The sequence below is a fragment of the Numenius arquata genome, chromosome 2 (assembly GCF_964106895.1).
Source record: "Numenius arquata chromosome 2, bNumArq3.hap1.1, whole genome shotgun sequence".
Lineage (NCBI taxonomy): Eukaryota > Metazoa > Chordata > Aves > Charadriiformes > Scolopacidae > Numenius > Numenius arquata.
The window spans coordinates 9,237,858-9,263,797 of record NC_133577.1 but is presented as its reverse complement, the minus strand read 5'-3'; the positions used below and the strand labels follow the sequence as shown (position 1 = coordinate 9,263,797).

Genomic DNA, 25,940 nt, shown 5'->3' with positions numbered 1-25,940 from the left:
CAACGCAAGTCACCCTCTGACCAGCCCCGTCTTTCTCCAGTGACTGTGCAGGGAACTTTGGATGACTGATTTAGGCAAGTTATTTAATCCAAAGACAGATGACCCGAATATCACCTTAGAAACTAAAGGTAAGCAACCTTAATGACATCATGCGATTTGCATGTATTTACTTCAGTTTAGTACTTGACAAGTTTTAACAACCTGGTTACTTGTTAAAACTTGGGAACTCAGCACTAATATGCATAAGCGTAGGCAATACAGGTATCACACCATGCACACAAACTAACACAACTATGAAAATAGTACCATTTTTCTTGTGCATATGATGGCAGCATTCACCACAATTTATTTAATATTAGATTACAAGCATCAAGCTATGGAAAAGATGTCAACTATTACACTTCAATTGCTTTAAAGATATTATTTTAGTGCTGTCATGTTTCATAGGAAAACCGTACTTCTCTTTTATTCATCTGACATTTAAAGCTTTTTTTTTTTTTATGCTCTTTCCTAGGAATATAAAGACTTAATCACAAAAGACAGGTTTTAGGAGAACTTTATTAAATCTGACAACTAACTAATTGGACTGTGTGCAATTAATAAAAAAACCTGATAATTGAGCATTCAACAAAGGATTGTTCACTGATAGCATTTTTTTAATCTCTGCATTTTTACAGATCTACAGTTCTGCAAACACAATGTTTGAGTAAGACGGTATTTTTCCTGGTTTACACCCACACTTCATGAAATTACTGCAGTGTGGAAAATGTCACATTGCTTCTCTTGGTAGAAGAGCCATAGGAACCACCGAAATACAAAAAAAGGAAATACCGAAATACAAAAAAAAACCCCTAGTCCTGCCCATACATTTTCTTAGCTGAAAATATTTGTGTAGGACAGACTGGGTGTCTCGCTATTTTGTGCCTTTTTCACTTACAACTTAAATTGCTGTACAAATATAGTACAGACTTTTATGCAAACCATCAGATTCACTATTGTGGGATCCAATAAAAAAAGCTAATACTGAGAGAACAGTGCAGTTTGTAGAGATCTCTTCTGATGCCCTACAGAAGAGCTCAGCAGGTCACTACTTGCATATCGGATGTTTTAAACTTTCCCTTCAGACATACAAAAATAGTTTGGATTAGACACTTTCTCTGTTGCAAATTTAAATACTTCCTTTATTTTTAGAAGAGTGCACTGTATGCTTTACCTTTAGGCTCAGTAAAAGATCTGTTATAATTGACTTGATGGTTATATTCCTAATGGAACATGTAAATGTCACTGAAAGTACTGTTCTTTGTTTCATAGAGAAATTTCCTAAAATTTCTCTTAAGAATTGGGATGGGATAAGAGTTTACGGGGGTTTTGGCCTTATATTTATTACTGAAGATCCGTTTCTTCTTTTAGGTCTTCATAGGATATAGTCTTCTTTCAAGTTGTGTCCGACTTGTCTTGGAGGGTTCATTTCCTCACCCATCAACTATACCAAGCACGCTGAAAAGTACAATATAAATTGTTTTGTTCTGAATTCCCTTGTTGCTAGATGTTCACTGGCTTCTCCAGGTTCAGTGAGCTCCGTCAGTAACTTGTTCGGTCGGAGTTTTCTTCTCTGTTTTCCAGATGGGACACTTCTGCTACTTCTGTTCCTCCTCTTGCTGCAAGAGACATCTCCAAATGGCTCTCAGTCTTTCACTTGGATTTAAGTAAGTCTTCCCATTCAACAGTGGACTCACTATTTTTAGGAATTGCTGGAAACAATGACTGCATTTTAGTTCGGAATTCTTTCATCTGTAAAAGAGATTAACAAATAAAACCAGTTAACTGTTAATAAGGAGCAAATAAAGTAGCACTATGAACCCTGGGCTTATTCCACAAAATAAGCTGTGTGAAGTAAAGAAGAAGTAAAAAGTCTTTAAAACTAACAGAAAATGAAGACGTTCCCTCTGATTAGGTTGGTTCAATTAACAAAGTTAAAAAAGTATGAAGGGATCCACAACAATCTCCCCCTTCTAAAGCACCACACTGGGGTGCCTAATTTGGAGCCCCAGCCTGAATGATTCACTACGGTTACATGAACTACTATATACACACACACACATTTAAAATGTTTTTGTTTGGAGGAAAATTACCTCAATAGAATGTGCTCATCTTTTGACTGCAGTGCTTTTTTCTACACTTACAATGGATTACAGGCCCAATAGGTCCGTCCAAGGATTTTAAAACAAGGATTAAAGAACAAATACTGGTCAGCTCTGACAATTTAGGTTTATCCCACAACATGGATACAGGTGACAAAACAAAGTCTCGTTCAAATGTATACATTAGTAGGAAGGAAAACAAGATTTATAACGATATACAGGACCAAGCTTTTCCTTCACTATTGTTAAATTAAAATGCTGCAAAAGAGGAGGTTTGCTAGTTTTATATCCCGTATATCAACACACTAACACCAATTACCAAATCTGTATTTCTGATAACCGTTTTATCACCGATGTCTGATTCAATGGTCCTAGCAGGCCAGAACTGAAATATAATTTCTTTAAAAATCACTTCTGTTTGAAAATAATATTTAGATTTCGCGGGTTTCTTTCTTCCAAGATTTTTACATATATTTTTATTTTTATACATAGGCATGGAAAAATCAAATCAGTGAAAATCTTGTTACACAAACAGCAGGATAGAGGGGATGTTTTGGACTGCTATTTTTAGGAAGCTGCATAGAATCTATGACATTCACGCAGAGAAGACAGGATGTGGTATTCAAGCACTGGATGCAATGACCTCTTGAAAACAAAATGCTGTCTCAGGCAGTATGTCCCAGGGAGAGGTTCCTGGAAATCTACATATTCTAAACAGCCACACAGGCATCTTCTCTAATATTTTGTGTGTTATGGCTCATCAGTTTTTTTACAAATACCTTTGGGCCATTTTCTGTTCAAGTCCTTCTGCGTACGCGTAATTCTGACACAGAACTGGTACTTCTTTAGAGAAATGTTGCTGGATTGCAATTATTCAAGTTACAGCTGATACAAAGAATGAAACAATTTACAAAGAAATTACCAATCCTTTACTAAGACAATAACTAACCGTGATGGATGAAAGCATTTTAGAACTCAAGTTTTGTGTAAAAATGCCTGGGTACTGCTAATCAAATAAAAACACGTTATGTAAAGTAGGAGGAAAATTCAGAGCCAAATTATCTTTTTTGTTTTATCCTGATTGTGTTCTTATGTAAAAACTAATTCACTGTCTGCTTTATATTTTACTCTGATCAGATAGCAGTTTTGATTAATTATTTGTTCTTGTTTTTTAAAAATCTTGGCAAACACACACAATTGCTCCTAAACTAATATTTTTGCTTCTTCTTTAAAACTGAAAAGCTCTCAGAGGCAGCTAATATTTCCAAGAATAATACACACCAGTATCAGAGCTGACGTAGGGGAACAGCCCAAATTACAATAAATAATTGCTGACAATTAAATACAAGTATTAACAGTAGGATATGCTTTAGGAGCTTTGGCTTAGCTGTTTTTTCCAGTCCTCTGTAATTAAGTTACCCCAGTTCTCTGATGTGCAGAAAGTATTCAATTTTCTTCCTAAAGACTGAACCAACTCTACTACTCTTTCATCTCACTCTTAAGTATTACCTGGGTGTTGGGTAACACAGGACTGCTCAGCTCCTAACCTGACATAAACTGCTGTAGCTCAGTTGGTATAATTTATTTGGTATAATTTATACCAGCTAATGAGCTGATCCAATGTGAATTTTTTGGCTGTTTCTAAACTCAGACTTTTTAATTTCTCTTTAATTCTCAAATTTAAATGACGCGCTCCTAAGCCCGCCAGGACACCTCTATTACTCCACTGAAGACCCACAAACCCAAAGGAAAACTAAAAGCAACTATGTAAGGCCTCCAAAAAGAGGATGATGGCGGGGGGAGCCATTCAGAAAACCACAGGGCTTCCTCACTCTAACAGCTACCTTATGATTACTAATACGCCAAACCGTAACCCTCAAACACCAAAAGAAATCTTCTCTGGGAAATAAAACGCTACAGCTCTGTTCTGAAAGAAAAAAAAGCTATTTATTTAGAAAGCACTAAAACGCTGCTAGCATCTGCAGATTTAGGAATATTCAGATTTTTCTCCCCTCAGAACGCAAATTTATCTTCTTCAGGTAAAAGCAACTCATTTCCTGGAAAAGCAATTTTTCCTTAACACATGGGCCAAATCTGAAATATTCAATGCCATTCTTTTGCTTTTAAGAGTCCCTCAGAAATTTCCTCAGCCCTGCCTTCTCAGATTTTGATGATTATTTGTAAAACCCCTTTGCGAGTGATGCCAGACTCAATCAGGAGCGGCTGAGGGAGCTGGGGTTGTTCAGCCTGGAGAAAAGGAGGCTGAGGGGAGACCATATCGCTCTCTACAACTACCTGAAAGGAGGGTGTAGAGAGGTGGGGGTCGGTCTCTTCTCCCAAGTCACAGGCGATAGAACAAGAGGAAACAGCCTCAAGTTGGGCCAGGGGAGGTTCAGATTGGATATTAGGAATAATTTTTTCACTGAAAAGGTTATTAAGCCTTGGAATGGGCTGCCCAGGGAAGTGGTTGAGGCACCATCCCTGGAGATATTCAAAAGCCGGGTTGACATAGTGCTTAGAGACATGGTTTAGTGATGGTTTTTATCAGAGTTAGGTTGATGGTTGGACTAGATGATCTGAAAGGTCCCTTCCAACCCAGGCAATTCTATGATTCAATGTTTCCTTTATCACTTCCCCTGTTGCCAGCACCTATGCCCTTTCCCACAAGCCCCCTCTGCCCCAAAATTTTTTCACTGCAATTCACAACTTTGACCATGTTTTATATTTTTGCACAAACCTTCCTCCTTTGTGAGTCCTGAACAGCGAGCTATTTTAACAAATCATTATGCCAAACTGATCACCACGGTGCATTGTCTTCTCAGTGTCATGAAGAACATCATTATCTACAGCGGCTGGCATGAGCCTCACTAATACGTAATGTCTTCACAGGATGTATAAACAGGGCCAACTTCTTCTTCGTGATACAAATGTCACAGCTACTAACTCTTACTTGGAGTTTTTCTTTCTATACAGCTTAAAAGATACAACACTCTATTATTTCTGTCCACAACAAGTTTTTGAGTTCTCACTAGTAATACATTAGGCAACGTAATTAGGACTACACAGACTTCAATTTTCCCCGTCTCCCTCTCCTCCCAGTAACAAAGCGCAGTGCAGTATTTCACTAGGGCCTTGATCTGGACTTCTGAGGTACCTCCCCTTTCTCTTCTGTTCCACACACAGCACCAGCTTCTGAGTTTCTTCCTCCGTTTCCACGTTTGTGCTCGTTGCTGTCCTGAACGCATCTCCAAATCCCCGCCACTGTCCTCCCCGCACTCAGAGCTCCGCTAAAGCTCACTTGCCGCACTGCCTAAAAGCATGGAGAAGACTTTGAAAAATAACTATTCTCTGATGCAATGGAACCAGTGTATACACCCATAAAGAACCATGGAAAACGCATCCCGAAGTTCCCGTCCCTTCTCTCCCAGTGTCAATCTCTGCCTGCTTACGAACTGCTCTCGTACCAAATTTCAGGCTGTGACTTCTCTCAGTCAGAGATCGTCAGCTCAATATCCTGGGCCTTGACCAGCCAAACTCTATTTAATGCATTTATACATTTAGGACTAAATTTGGCCTCCAAAGTAACTCGCACTGGCCTCGGGGTTGTTCCTGTTTGCATTTAGTTGACAATATCATACCAGGCCCATTGTAACTTCAGAGGATCCTCGCACTGAAGGCAAAATGCTTTCACTAAACATGTAAATTAGCTGTCCTTCAACTAACTGGGCTCACCAGTGTCCAGTCACCTCCTGCAGTGTGGTGAGCTTTTCGTGAAGCTGATGAATCCAGCTTTATGTTCTATTAATACCTGAGGTGTAAGAATTGAGACCTTGTCTTTACCTGCTCTCCCTCTCAGGGGACAAGCACACTTCTTGATGAGGAAAATGCTGTAATTAGGAATCCGTGTCTTGCCTTGCCTTTTCTTTTTAGTAGACGTGCTACTCGGGAGGTCTCCCCTCTCCCTCCCTGGAAATTTCCTGTATTTCCTCCAGATTCCACAACACACGTGCCAGTGGTCTCAAATCAAAAGGCATTAATTTAATTATGAAAGCTAATGTGCTGCGTACTAAGCACTGGAATGTTTTGAAATCGTTCACCGAAATGGCTGCCTCTCTATTAATTGCCAGCCACGCTGACACTGGGGTACTTGGTTCAACTGTGATAATGTCTTCAATTAACAGCGCAGTTAACCGAGCACTGAAAGCTGAACGTATTTTACCTCCTTCTGCTGCCTTCAGTATCACAGGCCACTCTCCAGCTGCTGCTTCTGAACCCAGTGGTACACGAACGATCTGCAACGCATTTCTTGACTTAACATTCCAACGTGCTCCGTTCCTGGAGGCAGCTCTCTCAAGTGAATTTCACTCAAGTGAGTTCTATTTTTTTTTATCACAGATACTGCAAAGCTCGACGCTGGTTTTTGCCTGCCAAATAAATTACAGTAACTGTTCCACCTCTGACTGTCAGGCTTCTTTCTAAAAGGGTATCATCTACCTTACTGCATTAAATAATCTGTAATAGCTACAGATCACTGTTATTTTCTTATCTTAACCTAATGATCCTGCCTCAGGTGGCAAAAATATGGGGACCTAAAAGCATCTTCCATCTAATAATCTCTTTTTAATGTACATCGTTGACAGAATGTCACACAGAAATTGGGATAGCACTATTACCGAGAGCACTTACGTGGCCGTTCATATTAAAATGAATGGAAGAGGGGCTAAAAGAGTCTATTTGAATCCCAGAATGAAAGTTTTACGAAGAAATGTTCTCTTTAATGTCTGACATTCATAATAGGCCAACCCAGATTCTAGGAATTATTGGTTTCTTATTTTAGTACTCGCACCAGTAAGAACTGCTTACATTAGCTTCCAAGTGAAATGAGGTTAGATGCCCTGAACCGGAATATCGGCCGGCAGCAGAACGCAGGATGTCCGTGCCCCGTGTTCTCCTCAGCCACCTTCCGTTTCACAAAGCATGAAGATGAGATGGGCTGCCCCGGATTTAAGAGCATCAGAGAGGATCGTTCTTGCCGCCTTCCCCCCAATCTTAAAATGACCGCTGTCGCCCTTGTTAGCAAACGATTACCGAGGTCCGCATGCAGAAATAGCAAGTTATTTGTAGAAAATGGGCAGCGCTGAGCCCTTACGGTCCTGGGAGAGCAGAGCAGAGCAGAGCAGAGCAGAGAGCCTGATGGCTGAAGGTGATTCTCCAATTCTCAGCGTAAAGTGGGGGCGCTCGCTGCGGGTCACCCTGCGCCGGTTTGCACCCTGACCTCTACAGTAAGCATGGAAAATAGAGCCCTGGTTCACGTTCTTACATCTTACACTTCACTGGCAAAGGCACTGTGAATGTTTGGATTATTCAGAACTACAAGTCTATGAAAATGGCCCTCCGAGAGTCCGGCCTAGCAGTACCCATCCTAATCTTTCACAATCTTACACTGTACTGTCCTAGCACACTGCGCACAACCTGTTTGCCGATTCCAGTCTTTCAGGCTTGCCCAGAGCCTGAAAGCAGCAGCAGAATTTTGTTGAACCATCTAGAGGAGTCAAGAGCTCATATTAACCCCCCGTCCCACGGGGACACACACACGCTTAACCTTATGCAGTGCTGGATACTCTCTGTGACATCAGAGGGCCATTTGCAATGCCTAAAATTAAACACAGAGACACATTTTTTCAGAAACCCATCCCTATAAATCCTGTGTAACTGAGTAAAACATGCCCTGTGCTTTTTAAAAGAAAAACAACATAAAAATAACCTCATTGAACCTTACAGGGAGAGGGGGAGAAGATCATCGCTGCATAGAACGCAGCTGTCACAGTTCCCAGAGCACTATACGTATGTAGTGCCCTCCCACGGCTACTACACGTTCTGTCTCTGGTGAACTACCGAGACCTGTCAAGTCACAAGGGTCAGGCTGTCCCTCTCCCAACGACTGGGTCGACACATGAAGAGACAGAACACATGGAATCCTTTCCTCTTCTTACTATTCCAGGTAACAGCCGTGTTACCCATTCATAAACGAATGGATCATAGAATCATAGAATCGTCTAGGTTGGAAGAGACCCTTGGGATCATCGAGTCCAACCATCTACCCTACTCTACAAAGTTCTCCCCTACACCATATCCCCCAACACCACATCTAAACGGCTCTTAAACACATCCAGGGATGGTGACTCAACCACCTCCCTGGGCAGCCTGTTCCAATGCCCGACCACTCTTTCTGTGAAAAATTCTTTCCTAATGTTCAGTCTAAACCTACCCTGCTGGAGCTTGAAGCCATTCCCTCTCGTTCTGTCATTAATTACCTGTGCAAAGAGACCAGCACCGACCTCTCTATGTCACAAATGAGAAGGCAGCTGCTCTACATACCAAACGTCTTTCACCCGCCCCACTTCCTCTGGTTTAACTTCTGTGCAAAGGTCACTTCGCTCCCAAAAGTGGGATTATTAACTGGTAGCCTGAAAGTATCTTTCTATACATCTATCATAAAAGGAAGAAGATGCCATTCCAGCAGAAAAGCCTAAAACCCCCGAAACTGTTCTGGTTTAAAGATAGATTATTTTGAATACAAAAAAAAAAAAAAAAGGAAATGATTAGCTAATTACGATCAATGAGAAAGACAGCAAGACAGCTATTAATTTATATATACCGAGAGAGTAATTTTGTAAACCACAATCTGAAAAAAAAAGGAATTTCCTTAGGTTCAGAGATACAGGCGTATCCTTTAAGATTTTATACATTTCCATGTTGATCTTTCTGAAATTAAGTTTCTGTAGTAGATGATACCTCAAAGTAGATGAAGTCAGTGTCTCACTCTCGAGTCTAATCTCATGGATTTCAGTGATGCTGAATCAGGCTTCACAGAGGCAGCTTCAGACCAGAGGCTGAACGGGGTTTTACTCTTTCTAGCTTCTTAACAGTCTGGTGGCAGCCAACAGCTACAGGTCTCTCCCAAGATGCAGCGAAGTAATTCCTCCAGACAGCTACAGTTACAGTCTTCCCATATTCTTGAAATACTTCCTTACAGCTGTCCCTATTCATAAAGCAGACGTAGCAGCTTTCCAGTAGGAAAATTATAATCTTATTCCTTGAATAAGCATTCTGCTCTATCAAGTATACAGCGAAGTTCACAGGGTACTTTTTTTTTTTTCTTTATTTTTTGGATAAAATACTAGCAGTACATATGTGTGGAGGCAAATCTTCTCCACACCAAACTAATTAGGCAATATAAGCAGTACAGAAAAACCCTGTATAAACAGGAGGAGGAAGTGCTAACTTGTAGTAGTACTCCATCTTAAGAGCCTGAATTTAAATAAGTATTGAGGAAATAAAAGGATGTTAAAAAAAATGGACAGAATTGATTTATTTTGAAATATATGATAAGAAAACAGGCAAGGAAAAGATACGGTTTTATTATGCAGTCAAATCAAAACATGATAAGGAATAGAAGCTTCATTAATAACACTTAAGTGATGATTAAATAAAACTAAAATAAAAAACTAATAAACAAAAAATCTAGGAATGACTCTAGGATGATTCTAGGAGATATACTGCTTTTGTATCAACATTTGTTCTTAAGAAATAGCATAAAATTTCAGCCACTGCAACATGCCTATACTTGGTTGAGATCTATAGATCTTAGCACTATTTACAGATGCCAAACCCAATAATTTTTGAAGACTATGTCTCCGTCTTCTCATTTTACTTTTTTAATTAATTCATCCTTAAAGCAAATATTCCCTTGTATTTATACTGTACCTGTGGCTATAGTCTCACACAGGTAGTCTCATATAGTGAGGGGATGTTATGATTTTTGTGCTTAACACGGTGATTTAGAGGTTAGATTTCCTCTAGAGAAAAGCAGCCCGCCTAGGAAATGTCCTTACCACCAAAACCATGGCAAACATATATCCTCTGTATTGCTTTTAATTGTTTTAGATGTCCCTCCACAGCTGTGCATTTGTTTCAGACTGTTAATATTTTAAAGGCTAAGATCAATGAAAACCAGGATACTTCATTAGGAGTCACCATAAAAATGATAAACTAATATTTTATAACTATATTACTCACAAATTACTAGGCAATTCTTCTATTTTCCCAGCTTCCCATGAAACAGATGCGGAAGCAACAATCAGAATCTCACAAACCTACATATGAATCATCCTGGCCCTTCTCCTGTGGGAGAAAGAATGCTTTTATTTCTGAGGAAATAAAACCTAATTTATTGAGGCATGAAGAGCAAAAGGGCTCTTCAAGCACAATTTATCTTATTTGTTAATTGTTGCATGCTTCAGCCTACAAGGGCTGAGGGTATTGTTCTGCTTTTAAAAGAAGGCTCATAATTGCTGATAGTTTCAAAAAAACCCAAACAAACCAAAAAACCAAACATGAGGCATTCATAGGTACGTTTTAATACCTGTCAAGTATGCTATAGCTGCAAGTGTAATTAAAAACAAAAACCTGCTTATTTAAAACAAGGGTTTACAACTCAACTCCAGAAAATTATGAAACATTTTTCCAAGCAACAAAAAGATGTGGTGCATCATAACACCTGTAGAATAGGTAAATAAAATAAGAAAGGTTTAATTTTTGGAAACTGTCGTGAAAACGCTTGTTTAGGTTAACTGTAACAACAGGGGTTTTAAGATAATTTTTAATTTTTTACTTCTAAAAATTTTTACGGTGTAAAACACCACTTGTTCTTCAATTGAAAATTTAAAACTTCATTGAGCATTTCATAAGGAGAATGCTGAAATATGATGGCTCAACTACTAGTCAACTTTAAAAAAAACCCAAAACAATTAATGATGAGTTGGCCAAACCCATTCTTTTCTACAAAATTGCTTTCAATACCTCAGTGTTTTGCATCAGAAAAAACAGTCAGCCCACTGCACCAGGAGTGGGCGGCTGCAGGCTTCTGAGGTTGCAAACTCAAAACCCTGGAAGATAAAGTCATGACGTGGAAGTTGTTAAATAGCAAATACACTTGTTAAAAAAAGGTGCCATTTTATTTCAAGCCAGATGTCAATTATCAAGCTTGCGTTTAACATTACACACAGAATCACACAGAATCACACAGAATCTTCTAGGTTGGAAGGGACCTTCAAGATCATCTTGTCCAACCATCAACCTAACTGACAAAAATAAACACCCACAAAACAACAAAATGCAACACCATCACTAAACCATGTCTCCCAGCACCACGTCAACCTGTCTTTTGAACACTTCCAGGGATGGTGCCTCAACCACCTCCCTGGGCAGCCCATTCCAATGCTTGATAACCCTTTCAGAGTAAAAATTCTTCCTAATGTCCAGCCTGAACCTCTCCTGGCGCAACTTGAGGCCATTTCCTCTAGTCCTGTCGCCTGTGACTTGGGAGAAGAGACTGACCCCCGCCTGTGTACACCCTCCTTTCAGGGAGTTGTAGAGAGCGATAAGGTCTCCCCTCAGCCTCCTTTTCTCCAGGCTGAACAACCCCAGCTCCCTCAGCCGCTCCTCATAAGAGAGGAGACACATCATTACACATCTATTTTGCGAGGTGCCTCAGTGAGGAAGGCAGAGGAAGGCTGTGGGGGTGAGTGGATGAGCGCTGGGGTCAGGCGTGCTCCAGCTCCCAGTTGTCCGTGCTTACTGGGCACGAGTTTGTGTACTGCTGAGCAGTCCTGAAATCCGTGAACTGGGTTTCTTTAGGGTGACCCAAAACTGAAGCAGCATTCTAGGACTGCACATAACATACTCCCAACCGCAAACAGGCATTCGAGCCTCGGGGCAAGGCCAGAGTCAGTCCACATTTTAAAAATCCCTCGGGATGGTTGTAGGCGTCAGGTCCTCAGCCCCCAACTGCTTCACTGCCCCGATGCTGCTGGTCAATGACACTTGCTAGTACAGACAGAGCTTCTACGCCCGGAGACAATCAAAGGTGGACTGACTTTAAATATTTTCCTAAGAGATTGCAGGAAGCAAGTTTAAAAAGTCTGACTGTTACTGACAGCTGGTTCATTTTCTGCAAGAGGTACAATATAAAACTAGATAACCACCATCTCCTACGTTCTGAAGACGAAGATTTCTCTTTTATGTTATTGAAAAATAGAACTTAAACAATTACCAAATCAAGTCCTCACTGATCCATCACTTCTCTGTTTAGGAATAAGAGTTGACTGGAATTTAGTAGGGTTTATTACTTACCAGCCTGTCCTCGGATTACAACAGTGGTAACTGCAGTCAGGGGATATTAACAACCCAACCTGAGACAGCGTAAAATCTTTTATATCCCTTACCAAGATATAAAGATCAGTTACTTACTATCACCCCCGGGTTTTCACGCTGGCATAAAAAGCAGCAGACACTAAAGCTACAGGGAACCACCTTTAACAATAAAGCCATTTAAGAGCTGCAAGTAGGCATTGTCACAGCACTGCTTTAAGAACCAATAAACCACAAAGATGAAATAAAAATCTAGTATCACCAAAGCTGGTGTATCACCTCCGTGTCTGGAACAGATCTTAGCAACAACTTGCTTCTACGGCAAACACAGGCTGTCTCCGAAGGTGTAAGGACAAAGCATCCTGAACTGGGGCTTCAGTTTCCTTCCGTGACAAACTGCTGAGCAATTGTGACACTGCTTCAGAATGACGGACACAGATTAATTACAGCAATTATGACTCACCAAGGAAAAATCATGCCAGTTTGCTCTTGTCATTTCATCTCTGATTTTGCAAGTGATGACAAGCTAATTTAAACAGTCACAAAGCTTAGAGTAATACATATTTTTACCACTCATTCACTGTCCCGTCGATAATTTATGCTCACAGGAAACACATCCCTTAGCATTAATAATCTTGGCATTTTGGCAACGATACCCAGTGGAACCACTCTTCTGGGCTCCAACTAACGGCAACACCATTTGCCACTACTGCAACACCAGGTCGTTATAAAACAATTAAAACTGCCAGTGTGAAAAATAACATGGGCTTTTTCCCACAGGCACTGCCAGGTGCGCAGGAGATGGTCCCCACCTCTTCCTGCAGACACCAGTATGATGACAGTGGCCTCACGGCGGGTACACTGACACAGGGGTTAGGACAGCTCTGTCCCACCAATCCAACAGTCCATCGTTTCAAAGCAGGGCATGGCTAATGTGGGCAAAGTTCAGAGCACAAAGAGCACTGAGCACATCTTTCCCTGTGCTTCTCCAAATTCACTGATGAGCTTTGCTCTCCTCCTCCCCCTCCTGTCAAGCCAGCCCAAGCTCTGGTGTGCACCAACTTCAGCCATCTCCACAGGCTGGCCAGGCAGGAGTGGAACTGCTCAATACCATTCCTAATATTACTGTGAGGGTGGTGAGACACTGGAACAGGTTGCCTAGAGAAGTTGTGGATGCCCCATCCGTGGAGGTGTTCAAGACCAGGGTGGATGGGGCTTTGAGCAACCTGCTCTAGTGGGAGGTGTCCCTGCCCATGGCAGGGGGGTTGGAACTCGATGATCTTTAAGGTCCCTTCCAAATCCAACCATTCTATGATTCTAAGACTGAGGGGGGATCTGATCAATGCCTATAAATACTTAAAGGGTGTGTGTCAAGAGGATGGGGCCAGTCTTTTTTCAGTGGTGCCCAGTGACAGGACAAGAGGAAATGGGCATAAATTTGAACATAAGAAGTTCCACCTAAACATGAGCGAGGGACTTCTTTGAGAGTGGCAGAGCACTGGAACAGGCTGCCCAGAGAGGTGGTGGAGTCTCCGTCTCTGGAGACATTCAAAACCCGCCTGGACACGTTCCTGTGCAACCTGCTCTAGGTGGACCTGCTTTGGCAGCGGGGTGGGACTAGATGATCTCCAGAGGTCCCTTCCAACCCCATACTATTCTGTGATTCTGTGAGATTACATAAGGCATTAAACAACACTTAGCAACTCAGTTTTACCTCACTCAGAGCTCCCCTCCAAACTCTGCAAGGGAAGGTCAGCCCTTTATCTGCTAAGATCCCACCAAGATAGTCACAGGGACAGAGCTGGCAAGGGATCTGAGAAAGCGTCCGAATTAACGTACTCCTACGTGTGACAGAAGCAGCTTTCTTGTTTACTAAATGAAAAATCTGCAGTGCTTCCAGTCAGAATTTTATTATGCTTCACAATTTAATATCGAGAGACTATATTAGCTGTCAGTAATGTTATCGATATTACCAGTAGCTCTTAAACAAATGAAGCTGCTGCCCAGCAGGGCCAGATCACTAATTAGCAGGTCCCAAAGGCAGCTGGCTACCGTTAGAGGCAGTAAGGTGAAGAGGCTGGGCAGAACCTCTTCTTCTCTTTGTCCAGCTGCCAAACCTTTAGTTATTAAGTTCACACAGGTTCTTGGCATCAAAATGAGTCAGTTCTCCCCTCAGGTCATGAATAGCACAGCACTTTCAGAGGTGAAAATCTGCCTTAAATTCATAGTTTTCAAACCTTGATGTCTGAAGCTAAGTTTGAAATTTTATCTTGAACTTCTACAGGTATTGGGAACCTCCATGTACTACAGAGCAAGTGAACTCACAGCGCTCAACCCCACTGAAGACTCGATACGTTTTTATTCAGGTAAATCTGAGAGAGCCTCTTTTTAAGATGTTTAACTGAAATTAAAATGTTCATTTTAAAGTGGTCATTTGAAATGAGCTTAGTGTAAAATCTGTGATGTCTTCTGTGATCTGAAAAGTTCATGTGGAAAGAAACTTTATTCCACTCAGTGATAACTTCAGTAAATAGTTTCCCACAAATAAAACTTCATTTTTGTGGCTTTCTGATAATTATTAGACACAACATGTGTTCTAATATGTTTTTAAAAATCAGTATTTCAACTGACTGATTGTTAATCTGTTATCTCTGCTTACATGATAGCAATTAAGATTTTTCAAAAGTATCACAGTGTTGCCCTGAAATAGGAAAATAAACAAAATTAACAGGCCCTTCTTAAAACGAGCATATGTTTAAGAGTCCAGAACAAATAATGTACCAGCCATCTTATAATTCTTATTTAATCTCTGCTGTTCAGGAAAGTTATATTTAAGCACAAAAATACTGTCTTTCAACAGTCGGTGTTTTCTCCTGAGTGTTATGTTAAAGCAATATGCAAAAAAAGTCAACAACAATCAAAAATCAAAGATGAATTATTATGCAAATATATTTTTAACGCTAACAAACCTCTTCTCTTTGGTCAGAATATTTCATTTTTAATGTACTTCTGCTTTTGTACTTCCAGTAATTACAAGCATATATATATATGTTTATAATTTTAACGCATGTATAGTATAACAGGAAAAATAAATGTGTGCCAGGGAATTTACAAAAGCTAATTTTTGATTCTGCAATAACGAGTGGCACTATTGTACATGTTTCCTTTCTGCGGTGGGAATTTGAAGGTCTATAGCGAGTGCAATAAACATGTCAGTTGGAGAGCAGGGAGAGAGCTGTTCAAAATCATGTGCAGACACGGTCTCTCGACAGAAATCTGCTTCCTTCAGTGTCTGCAGTTCTCACCGTGCAATGATACGGTGAAACGTGAGCACTCCACAACAGAAACCAATACCAACAGGCGTTTGCAACAGCCTCTTAAGATACGGTTTCCCCCACCTCCTTTCAACACTAACACAACACAGAATACAATAAGGTGCAGCTTTCTGACTATGAATGAGTCTCTAAAACGCCCTGCAGTGTGCTGTGTGCTTCTGAGCCAAGAGCCACTGCTCTCAGGTAGCCAGAAGCCCCCAAAAGACTCTGACGTGTCCTGGGGCTTGGCTGTCTCAGGCTTACATGGTTGTTCCCTGCCGGGCAGCCTCAAGGAAAGCAGCCTCACAGAGAGACCAGGCAACTGCGGGTCTAGGCCAGTACTTCTCAAGGAACTAAAAATTAGGCTTACCGAGAAACAGTTAATGTAAACTGCAGACTAGGGTCAGATTCTGCTGCCCTTTGGCAGGACCACAAGCACTCTGATGGAATGACAAGAAGAATCGGCAGCATAGCGTGAAATGAATCCTTTTGGCTGACGAAGTAAGTCACAGTAAACTGAGTGGACTGTTGCAGCTCAGCATAAGCTGGTACTCCCACTCTTCCTCCCTCCCCCTTCTCTGCCATCCCACCACAGCCTCACAAGGAGGACTTGAGTTTAAGCAAAATGCGTTGTAGATGCCTCCTATGTCCTGCTATGCTTTTTTTTTTTTGTGTTCTGCCTTCTTTAGTGGCTCCTATTGAGAATCAACATTGGAAACTAAGGAATAAGGGATTGTGTAGTGCTGCATGTTGGGACCCAAATCGTGACCTACAGGATACATCAGCAGGTTAGACAAGAAGTGAGAACTTGAATAAAGGTATTAATGAGAACAGCACAGGAATGGAGTTCCTTTTAGTTCTGGGAGACACTTTGCTGACTATATAATTTGCTATAGAACGTAAAGGAAGTCTATTCATTCCTAGTCCTAAAGAGGATGCAGACAGTTCTGGCAAACTTATAGCTGCAGGGGACTCTTAAGTCATGGCTCATTACTAGGGGCAAACAAAAATGCTTACATGAACTTTAGTGTTCACGCTCAACGCTGTGAAACACTGGAACATAAGCAATTTACTAAAGATAGCCTTAGCCCCTTGGGACATACAGATGCTTCCCAAGTTTCTTTGCCTTGATGTGGCGTGTCATAGACCAACCATTCTACTGCCCACAAAACTCAATCTTCTGCCCCCTTGCCCCTTCCAGAAATGCACTAGAAAGCAAGCTCATTTCCTCTCAGTTTTTCTTATGTCCCCAGTGTCCTGATGCAAAAAATGGAACTTGGACAAATAAACAGATTGCTCTAAAGATAGAATTCGGGGGTAGTCTTCAATTCAATAAGCAAAGGCTATAGAAAGTTTGCAACTACTATTTTAGTCTCTAAATTAGAACACTGGCTCTTTTGTGAAGAATCTAAAACATCTGTGCAAATAAACATAAGCAGGACAAAACTGTTCCTCCCCCCAAATTGTCTTCTCCCACAACATCCCATTTTTTCCAGATGTAAGAACGCCTTCCTTGTGTGCATGCACTCTGGTTAGTCACGCTACATGTGGTGAACGAAGGTGCAACTCCCAGGCTGAAGCAGTACAGAGATGCCACCCCAAGATGCATTGCCCAAGGAAAAACAGGGCGTTTGAGGGGATCACGCTTGCTACTCACACTGTGCACACCCAGGGCCTTCCAGATGGCAAAACTGAGCAATCCAACTCCGCACCACGCGTAGAGCGAGCCCCATCCTAGGGCTCGCAAGGCCAGTGACGAACCACTCTCTGGTAACGCAGCTGTGGCAGTAATCCCCTAGAACCAAAAATAAAGTGATCAAGAAAAAGTGAACAATATTGGAGGAAAAAACAACAACAACAAACCCTAAAAACATTAACCTAGTGATCTAGACTTTTTCCTGATTTGCCAGCTGTACTAGTGTGGCCGCAGAAACTGTTATGGCTGGCAGCAGACCCAAAGAGCCAAGCAAGGGAGTGGATGAGCTGCCTTCCCACCAGGAGCAGCTTTCATGGTTGCCAGTACCACCTGGGGATGATTTTTATTACCCAGAAATGCCCAAGTCAACTGTTTCATGGGCACAAGAATCCAACGTTCAGTTATCCCACCAGTTAAAATACAAAACTGAATCAAAACCAGTCACAAGCCCTTATTATGCCAGTGACATCAGAAGATAATCACTGTACGTCATTGATTTTGATACTTTTTCTTGGGGCAATAAGGGTGATGAGCAGCCATTGGCCTACAGGTCTTTATCTGCACTCCTGAAACAGCAGGTTAGGAAAATAGGGCTGAGTGGCTTTCATCTTGACACAAAGAGGGTATAACAGTGACCGAGAGACTAATTTTGAGGGGCTGCAACTCTGAAGGAGCTCTGGAAACCATTTAGGAAAATTCTGTAAAGAACAAACAAAGCTGCACCCCATTCCCCTGCAGAGCTCACCAAGTGCCAACACTGAAAGTGCTCTGCAGTCTCCGCACTTCTCATTTTTGTCAGAAACAGGAGTAGGAGGTTTTAACCACTTGTTAAGATACTGCTGCTTAAAAGTCTACCATGAGACACGTCCCGAAAACACAAAACGCTGTCATTTGGAAAAGCCACCTCAGGCCAAGAAGAACATAACCCCAGCCGTGATGGGGTCTCAGCTATGGTGAACCCTTCTCTGTCGCAGCACATAAACGCACATTGCAGCTCTCGTTGCAATGGTTTCAATCAATTCACACCACACGTTCACCATCAGCCAGCCGTTCTTATCTCACAACGCCCACCTTGCTGTACCTATTTGCTGTAGGACAGCTTCAATCTGTGTAGCCTGCAACAGCAGTAAGACAGACATAACCCTCTTGCTCATAGAGGTAAATGTCAGCAAGAGGGCTTGGTTCTTTTTCCTCAAACGATCACCGTTCAATTTTTCACGCGGAAACAGAGATTTCAGATGGTAACTCTTAAAGACTGGCATCTATGGTCCTTACACAACTGAACAGTCCTACTTACTTATTGGGTATCTCGGGGAAAAAAAAACCCACAATTATCACTCGGAGGTAAACATAAATGATACTGCAAGCAAATATAGTCAATAAAGAATTATTTCATCTATAGTCTAAAATACTGACAAGTGAATTTAACTTGCAGAAGGATCCAAAAAATTTTCAAACATGACGAAGAGCTGCACTTTATTCATCACAAAAAGTGGGAAAAAAACCTTTTGTATTCTTGGCTTTAAAAAGACTTCACATTTTTTTTAGCACTTAAAAATAATAATTGGTTCTCTTTCTTCTTTGATATAACTAAACATATGTAGTGCCTATCACTATGGGATCTGGTCAGTGAAATAGCACCAGTAGCTTTTTCCCACTTGGCTTTGTATTTATTAAAATGATTCTCAGACAGTCCTCAGCACTGACACTTTACTTTTCCTTAGGATTTAGCTGTAGGCACAGTTACGCAAGCACAAATACACACAAGCAAAATGTATCTTGATCCTTATTTATTCTGATTTGGACATCCCAAAGTGGAAGCTGTTAACAGAACAGTGCTCTGTAAGCACACGCATACATGCACAGAGACACAAACAGCAGAGCTCTCTAGTCACACTATTATACCAGGTCCTATTATTTCCTTACCGCAGCTAATGAACTTTCATAACTCTTTCAGGAGAGACTGCTTTGAGTAGATTTAAAATGCTGATGATTATTTCTGACATTTTTCCTGCTTCCATAGCTTAAACATATGCAACAACACGCACAGGAATTTCTCCTATTTGGAAGATAAGCAATGAATGGACAAAAATATCCTCCACACAGAATCTTTAAATAGGAGTCGTTATCTGTGAAAATTGCTGGGGGAAAAAAAAAAACCAACCCACCACCCGAATACTATTTAAATGCTTGATTGCCCCAGAAAAAAAAGTGGTAAATGGAAACAATTGTTCTGGTTTTACTGACAGCAGTCAAACAGTATTCAGTCACAGGCTGATTCCTCCAGGTATTAAGTACACAGATCAGGATTTCTGTAAACAAGAGTTTGTTATATGATTATCAGATATGCTGTTCAGAGCACCAAGAAAGCTGATTAATGAAATGCTAAAAAATTTAAAAAGACAACAGTAGAGAAAAAGATTTCACCAACAAAAGAACGTTTTTAAGAGAACTGAGTTTTATTCACGAGCCTGTTATTCTATGCACAGATGGTTTTCTCTTCATTACTGCTCCTGTATTTTTTTTAAAAAAGCAACTCTTTTAAATTAAAAAATAAGCTATTAAACAATTCTTGAAACTAAAATTCAGGCCAGGAAAATATAGGGCAGAGTTAGCTGATTTGGTTACCAAAATAAATGCTTCATATTTAATTTTTTTTTTTTTCTGGAGGATATAAGCAGGAAATGAGAGAAGGAGAAACGACATTGTTTATTTCAGACACAGACCTCAATCCTGTAACTATTCCCTTGTGGATAAGGGGGTGTCTGAAAGGAAGCAGTGCCTAAAATAAATGATGTGTTCAACTGTTTTGGTTGATTGCATTCAACGTGTTCCCTGTTTTCTATGACCTAACCCATTGTAAAATTAAACACCTGGATAAATGCTGGTGTAACAGAACACTTACCACAAGGAGGCTGCTGCATCTGAGCATTTAATTTTAAACACACCCTCCCCCCCAAATAATTTCTTAACTGAAGGTCTCTGCAGTGCTTCATCACTGAACAAGACCATGTAATCTCAGTTTCAAGTCAATTTGGGCACCAGCTCTACAAATGCTCACAACATTTACTCAACTTTGCCACCATGGAGGAGGTACAGTAGGTGCAATTTCAGCTTTATCTCTTGCCACTAACCCTGATGTGACTGTGCAAGAGCAGGGTCTCATGGTGTTGCTTCCTGGAAGCCTGAATGCAGTCACAAAGACATGATGCTACAGCTTCCTCTCTGAATTGCTATTTTTTTCTCCCATAAAACTATTTTAAACTGTCCCAGGCTTGCTTCCTGTTTCTACTCTGACTTGCATGCCCCCATTTCACCGACACAAAAACTGGCACAAACCAGCAAAGATGCTGAAAGAATAGGTCTTGTGTTTCTTCCCACCACGGAGCATCAGTTCTCACTCCCTTGGACCTTCCCCCAGCCTTGGGCCAGCAGAGTCACTGCAGTCACGCAGTAAAGGGCATCAGAAGACTGATTTGGGCTAAAACTAATGCAAGGAAAAAGGAAAGTAGAATTAACCAGTTTGACCTCACCGACCCAGCAGCACAAGCGTCGGTGCCTTTACAGGGGCAGGAATGAATGGCCAGAAACCGAGGGCTGGTAGGCTGACTTCTTTCAACAGCAATGCCGTCTTATGTTTGCTTAAAGTACCCGTCAAACTATGGCCTCACCTTAATCTGGATTAAAAAAACCACCATTTAGGCACTGAACGTTTAAGAAGGATGCAATCATCCATAGCAATTCACCGTTACACTTCTTTAAAAACACATCTTCTATAATAATAAATAACAAATAACAGGTAATGACTTGCAGGAAGTAACTATAGATGTGTTTTTAAAAATAACAGGTAATGACTTGCAGGAAGTTAACTATAGATTTCAGTAAGAACGCTACAGCAAAACCGCTTACCTCATCAGTGACAAAACCTCAAAGAGTCTCTATAGACAGGTAAGTCATTCTGAAAGTCTGTCCTTCCCTTTTGAAATTGCTCACGTACAAGTACCTTGGCCAAAAAAAAGCACCTTTCTGCACTTTGCAGTATTTAAGTTGAGGGGCCCAAGAATCACAGATTTTTGCTGGCAAACTGTTGTAATTCATTTGCAGAGATAGCAGCAGATACAGGTTTCCAGCAAAAATCGAAATGGTATGTATCACCTGGTGCCATTTCCAGCATATATATTCTCGGATGTCAATGTAATGTCACTCTTGATAAATTTCACACTGATAACAGGACAGCTCAGACAGCCAAGAATACGTGCGAGCTGGAAAAAATGCAATGCTCAGGAAAAAGGAAGTTTAAAAAAAAAAAAACCCAAAGATGTTAAAAAAAAAGGGAGAAAACTTCCCGATTGTAATATATTTCTATAGCTTGTAAAATAACTTCTCATGGAGTTTTCTGTTTTCTCAATATTAAAAAATAAACCCATGTTTATTATTGCTGAAAAGGCAATGGACGAGTTATGCCATGGCAGCCTACAGAGGAAAACAGGATGGCAAAGGAAGGATCTCATGCTCTTTGACCACAAAAGGAGATGGTGAGTGATCAGATACAAAGGCTCTAATAGAAAGTGCAATGGAAGATTTATTTTTTTCTCTTGACATGCACTGTTATTGAATTAACATTTTAAAAATAAGCACAACTGATCAGTTCTCAGCTCCCTGAAAACATCTGTAATATATGTTTATTTTAAGGGCTTGGTGGAGTCCAGACTGATTAACTTCAAGGGCCTATTTTTGACATTTTTGGCAGTAACAAAGTATTAGTGAGGAAAAAAGTGTTCTTCAGTTAAACATGCTGTATTTCAGATTAATACAGCAACATAGTATAATTGTTAGCTTTGCTTTGCAATTTGTTTCTTCAGAATGCTCAGGTGGATTATTTTTAAATACACATCTGTTATTTTTAAAAACACATCTGTAGTTACTTCCCGCAAGTCATTACCTGTTATTTGTTATTTATTATTATACAAGATGTGTTTTTAAAGAAGTGTAACTGTGAATTACTATGGATGATTGCATCCTTCTTAAATGTTCAATGCCTAAATGGTGTTTTTTTTTTAATCCAGATTAAGGTGAGGCCATAGTTTGACAGGTACTTTAAGCAAACATAAGATGGCATTGCTGTTAGTAATTGCACAAAATCCGATTATTTTTCGCCATCAGATCTCACAGCACCAAGCCACTACCGGGCACTCGCGCCAGTCCCCTTACACAGCGGAAAGGGAGCGGAGGGTTTAGGTTTTAACTAAATAATTCCACAGTACGTATTCCACAGCTTAGAGGCTTTCTGCTCCCTCATTCCCGTCCTTACTGCAGTCACCTCCCTTCCCAATTCACTCTGGCACTGGGACCGCATGGTGAACTGCATCACTGAGGTGACACTGGCTCCCGACTGAAGCACGTTCACGTCACAGAATCAAAACGGACCACGAGTTATATTCCATTACACAGCACTAGTACGGTTCCGGCAAACAGTGTGAGTTTTATGTTTTATTTCAACTAATCTCAAGTACTAAAGCATTTAGCAGCGCCAACTCTGAATTGATTTCTAAATTAATCCTATCCCTATTGACTTCAATTAAGTCTAATGCTCTTACCGTCAACTTTGTACAGCCAAACTCCACATACATCAACATTTCTGTAGGGCATTTGATGCGTTCTTCCTTCCTCTGTACCACAATTGGAAAATAGTTTAAAATGAACAAACCTTGCTGAACCAGTCCGGGTTCTTCTTTTTCGTCATGGCAAGCGTGGTGCCAAAACCTGCTATCATTCCTGCTGCGGCAACGGTACCTAGAAAAATTCCACCTGCCAAGAAAAGTTTAAGAAATAAAAATCAAGATTTTTTTTTTTTTCTAACCTGTTTTGGAAATAAAACCTTAAAAATTAAGATCTGTCAGTACATGCTGAAGGGAAAGGAACAGTTATCCAAATTATTTACATTAACTCAATACGGCAAGCAAGCAAGAATATTTTGAAATACAGCACTTAGAAAATCAATGGCAAGTGTATATATCTTCAAACCACACAAAGCAAAAAAAAAAAAAAAAATCACTGAAATGCCAGGATGCCTTTTCACAGTACTCCCGAATTTCCACTGCTCCCCCCACAGCCTTTCTTGCTCCAGAGCTGCTACTAAAATCATCTTGTTCTGCGGTTACGTCTCCCCCTGCCCTGAAAGGAAGATGTAATTCTTTTTGTTGCAGCATTTGTTATTTTGAACGGCCACTGGAAAATCCACCAGTACCTCAGAAGAACATTGTATAAGCAACACTTGTTCTTCAGCTTCCTCTGTTTTACGTTCTAAGGCTCTATTTAAAAAGAGAAAATGACACTAGCAAGACGTTTTCCCAAGACAGAAAGCATCCAGCACTTTTCAGTTCTTTCAGAGTGTTTTCCAAAGTCCCTTGGGGTCCCTTGATCCCTTCCAGTTCTGGCATCAGAAAGGCACACGTAGCCATCCATACCAGACCTCTTTTAAGAAAAAGGCTTGTTACAGAGAGTGAGTGCACTGTATGAACCACCTGAGCCATATTAAAATCCGTATTTTATTTTTTTTTTTTTTTTACAGGGAGTTACAAGTTCTTCCTTTGCAACTACTGATACCCAGCCTGTGTTTCCCCTTCCCTGATGCCAGTCAGGTAACTAAAAACTGGCCGGAATAGGAAGTAAGAAGCAAGACATGCTTATGCTAGATCTCACTTTTTAAAAATTAATTATCCCATTATTGTGATGGGGACTGGAAACTGGACTCATGTCAATGAAGTCCTTCAAGTACCTGTTCTGCCTGGGAGCAGGAAGACCTCACACGCTGCCAGAACTTCGCACACCCCCTGCATTTGACTTTTCAAGGTCTATTAACAAACAACGTCTCCCTCGTTTCAGAAATAATAACTGGGTTTAAATTAACTACTCCTCGAAGCGGAGGAGCTCGATGCTCGACCTCCCTGGGAGGCAGGAGGCATCGCCAGGGGTAGGCAAGGCGTGTGGCAACAGGGGATGGCACCTTTATATTAACGTGTTCAAAGAGACATTATTCCCATTATTCCCTCGCGGGGGGGGTGGGGTAGGGCTCATCCCCCTGCCCGCCTTCCCCCGGGAGGGACCCACGGGGCGGGAGAGCTCTGCCCTCCGCTCCGCCAGGGGGCGCTGCCAGCCCGCGCAGTGACAGGGGGCGGCGCGCTGGGCGCCTGCCCGTCACCGCCGCCGGTGCCTGTGACCGCGGGGCCGGGCGGCCCCGCTGCCCCGGCCGGGATCCCGCCGGGAGACCGGCTCCTGTTGCTACGGACACTCTGCCGTAAGGAACCCGCGGCGCCATCTGCGACCCGTCCCGGCCGCCTCTTTCCTAGCGGCTCACGCCCGCCTCGGGGCGCCCCGGCGGGGCTGGGCCCGGCCCCCCGGCCGCCGCACCCGGCCCCGCAGGGCCGAGCTCCCTCAACCCCCCCCGCCGCCATTTCGCTGCGGTCCCTGCCCCGCGGTACGAGCGAGGGAGGGAGGGAGGGAGGGAAGGAAGGAAAGAGGCGGCTTCCCTCAGCGGCTGCCGCCCCTGGGCTGGAGCAGGCCCACTCGCATCAGGCCCCCCGGATCCCGCCCAGCAGCGCCGGGGCGGGGGCCTGAGGGGCGACGGTCGCCGCCACCTCCGCAGGGCAAGGAAAAGGCGGGCGGCGTTGCAGGGGCTTTCTCACAGCGTCCCGTCCCCAAACGCCTGGGCTCCTCCCCGGGGACGGGAGAGCGGGGCAAGGCCTCGGGCTACGGAAAGTTGAGGGCACGGAGACGCCTTCCTCCCGGCCGCCGCCTCCGCTGTCCCCGCGGCGGCGGCCACGGGACTCCCCGTACCCGGTGCTGCTCGTCCCTCACCCGTGCAGGCAGGGGAGGGGAAGGGGAGGGGGGGGAGCTTTCTGCACCTTTGATTAAGAAGACCTTGTCCTGGGACGCCGCAGGGCTCCCGGCGCCCTGGGGCAGGGGCAGCCCGGGGTCCAGCGGAGGCACCGCCGCTCCCCCTGCCTGGGCGTCCCCGCCGGCAGCCGCCCCCATGGCCCAGGACGCGGGAGGAGAAGGAGGAGGCGGAGGCGGCGGGACGCAACCCGGAAGGAAACGGAGCTGCGCGGGGACACGCAGCCGTCCTTCCTCCTCCTCCTCCTCGGCCGCCCCGTCGGGCGGGGGAACCGGCCGCTATCGCCCCCCAGCGCGGCCGGAGGAGGGCGCGGGCGATGCGGCGGGGGAACGGGGGAGGGCCCGAGGAACGACTCACCGGTGACCCACCCGTGAGACCGGGCGAGCGAGAGCCGGTACCGCGGTGGCCCGAGGCCGGGCACTCGCCGGTAAAGCACGTCCTCCAGCCCTGGAGGTTCGTCCTCGGCCGCTGCGGTCTTGGTGTGCCGCCGCCAGCCGCTCCCTCGGGAACCGCCTGCCCTCGGAGGGGCGTTCGGTGTCCCCGAGAGCCCAAATCGCGCAGAGGGAAAATTGGCAAAGGTTGTCAAAGCCTCTTTTAAATCAAGTCTTTTGTAGCAGGCTCATAAAGAGGTTTTTTTTGTTTAAGTCTGTGGGACAGATAACGTCATGGACTTCACTAAATAA

The 25,940-nt window shown here is 42.8% G+C and overlaps 1 protein-coding gene across 1 annotated transcript; it reads right to left on the bottom strand.

The window, feature by feature from the left end:
- Nucleotides 1-316: 316 nt before the first annotated feature.
- Nucleotides 317-25,469, bottom strand: TMEM242 (transmembrane protein 242). Its single transcript, XM_074167004.1, has 4 exons — nt 25,268-25,469; nt 23,071-23,171; nt 17,325-17,462; nt 317-1,791 (listed from the first exon to the last, which is right to left on the bottom strand). Exons 1-4 carry the CDS (start codon nt 25,395-25,397, stop codon nt 1,693-1,695), a joined length of 468 nt encoding a protein of 155 aa, XP_074023105.1. The 5' UTR covers nt 25,398-25,469; the 3' UTR covers nt 317-1,692.
- Between the last annotated feature and the right edge of the window lie 471 nt (nt 25,470-25,940).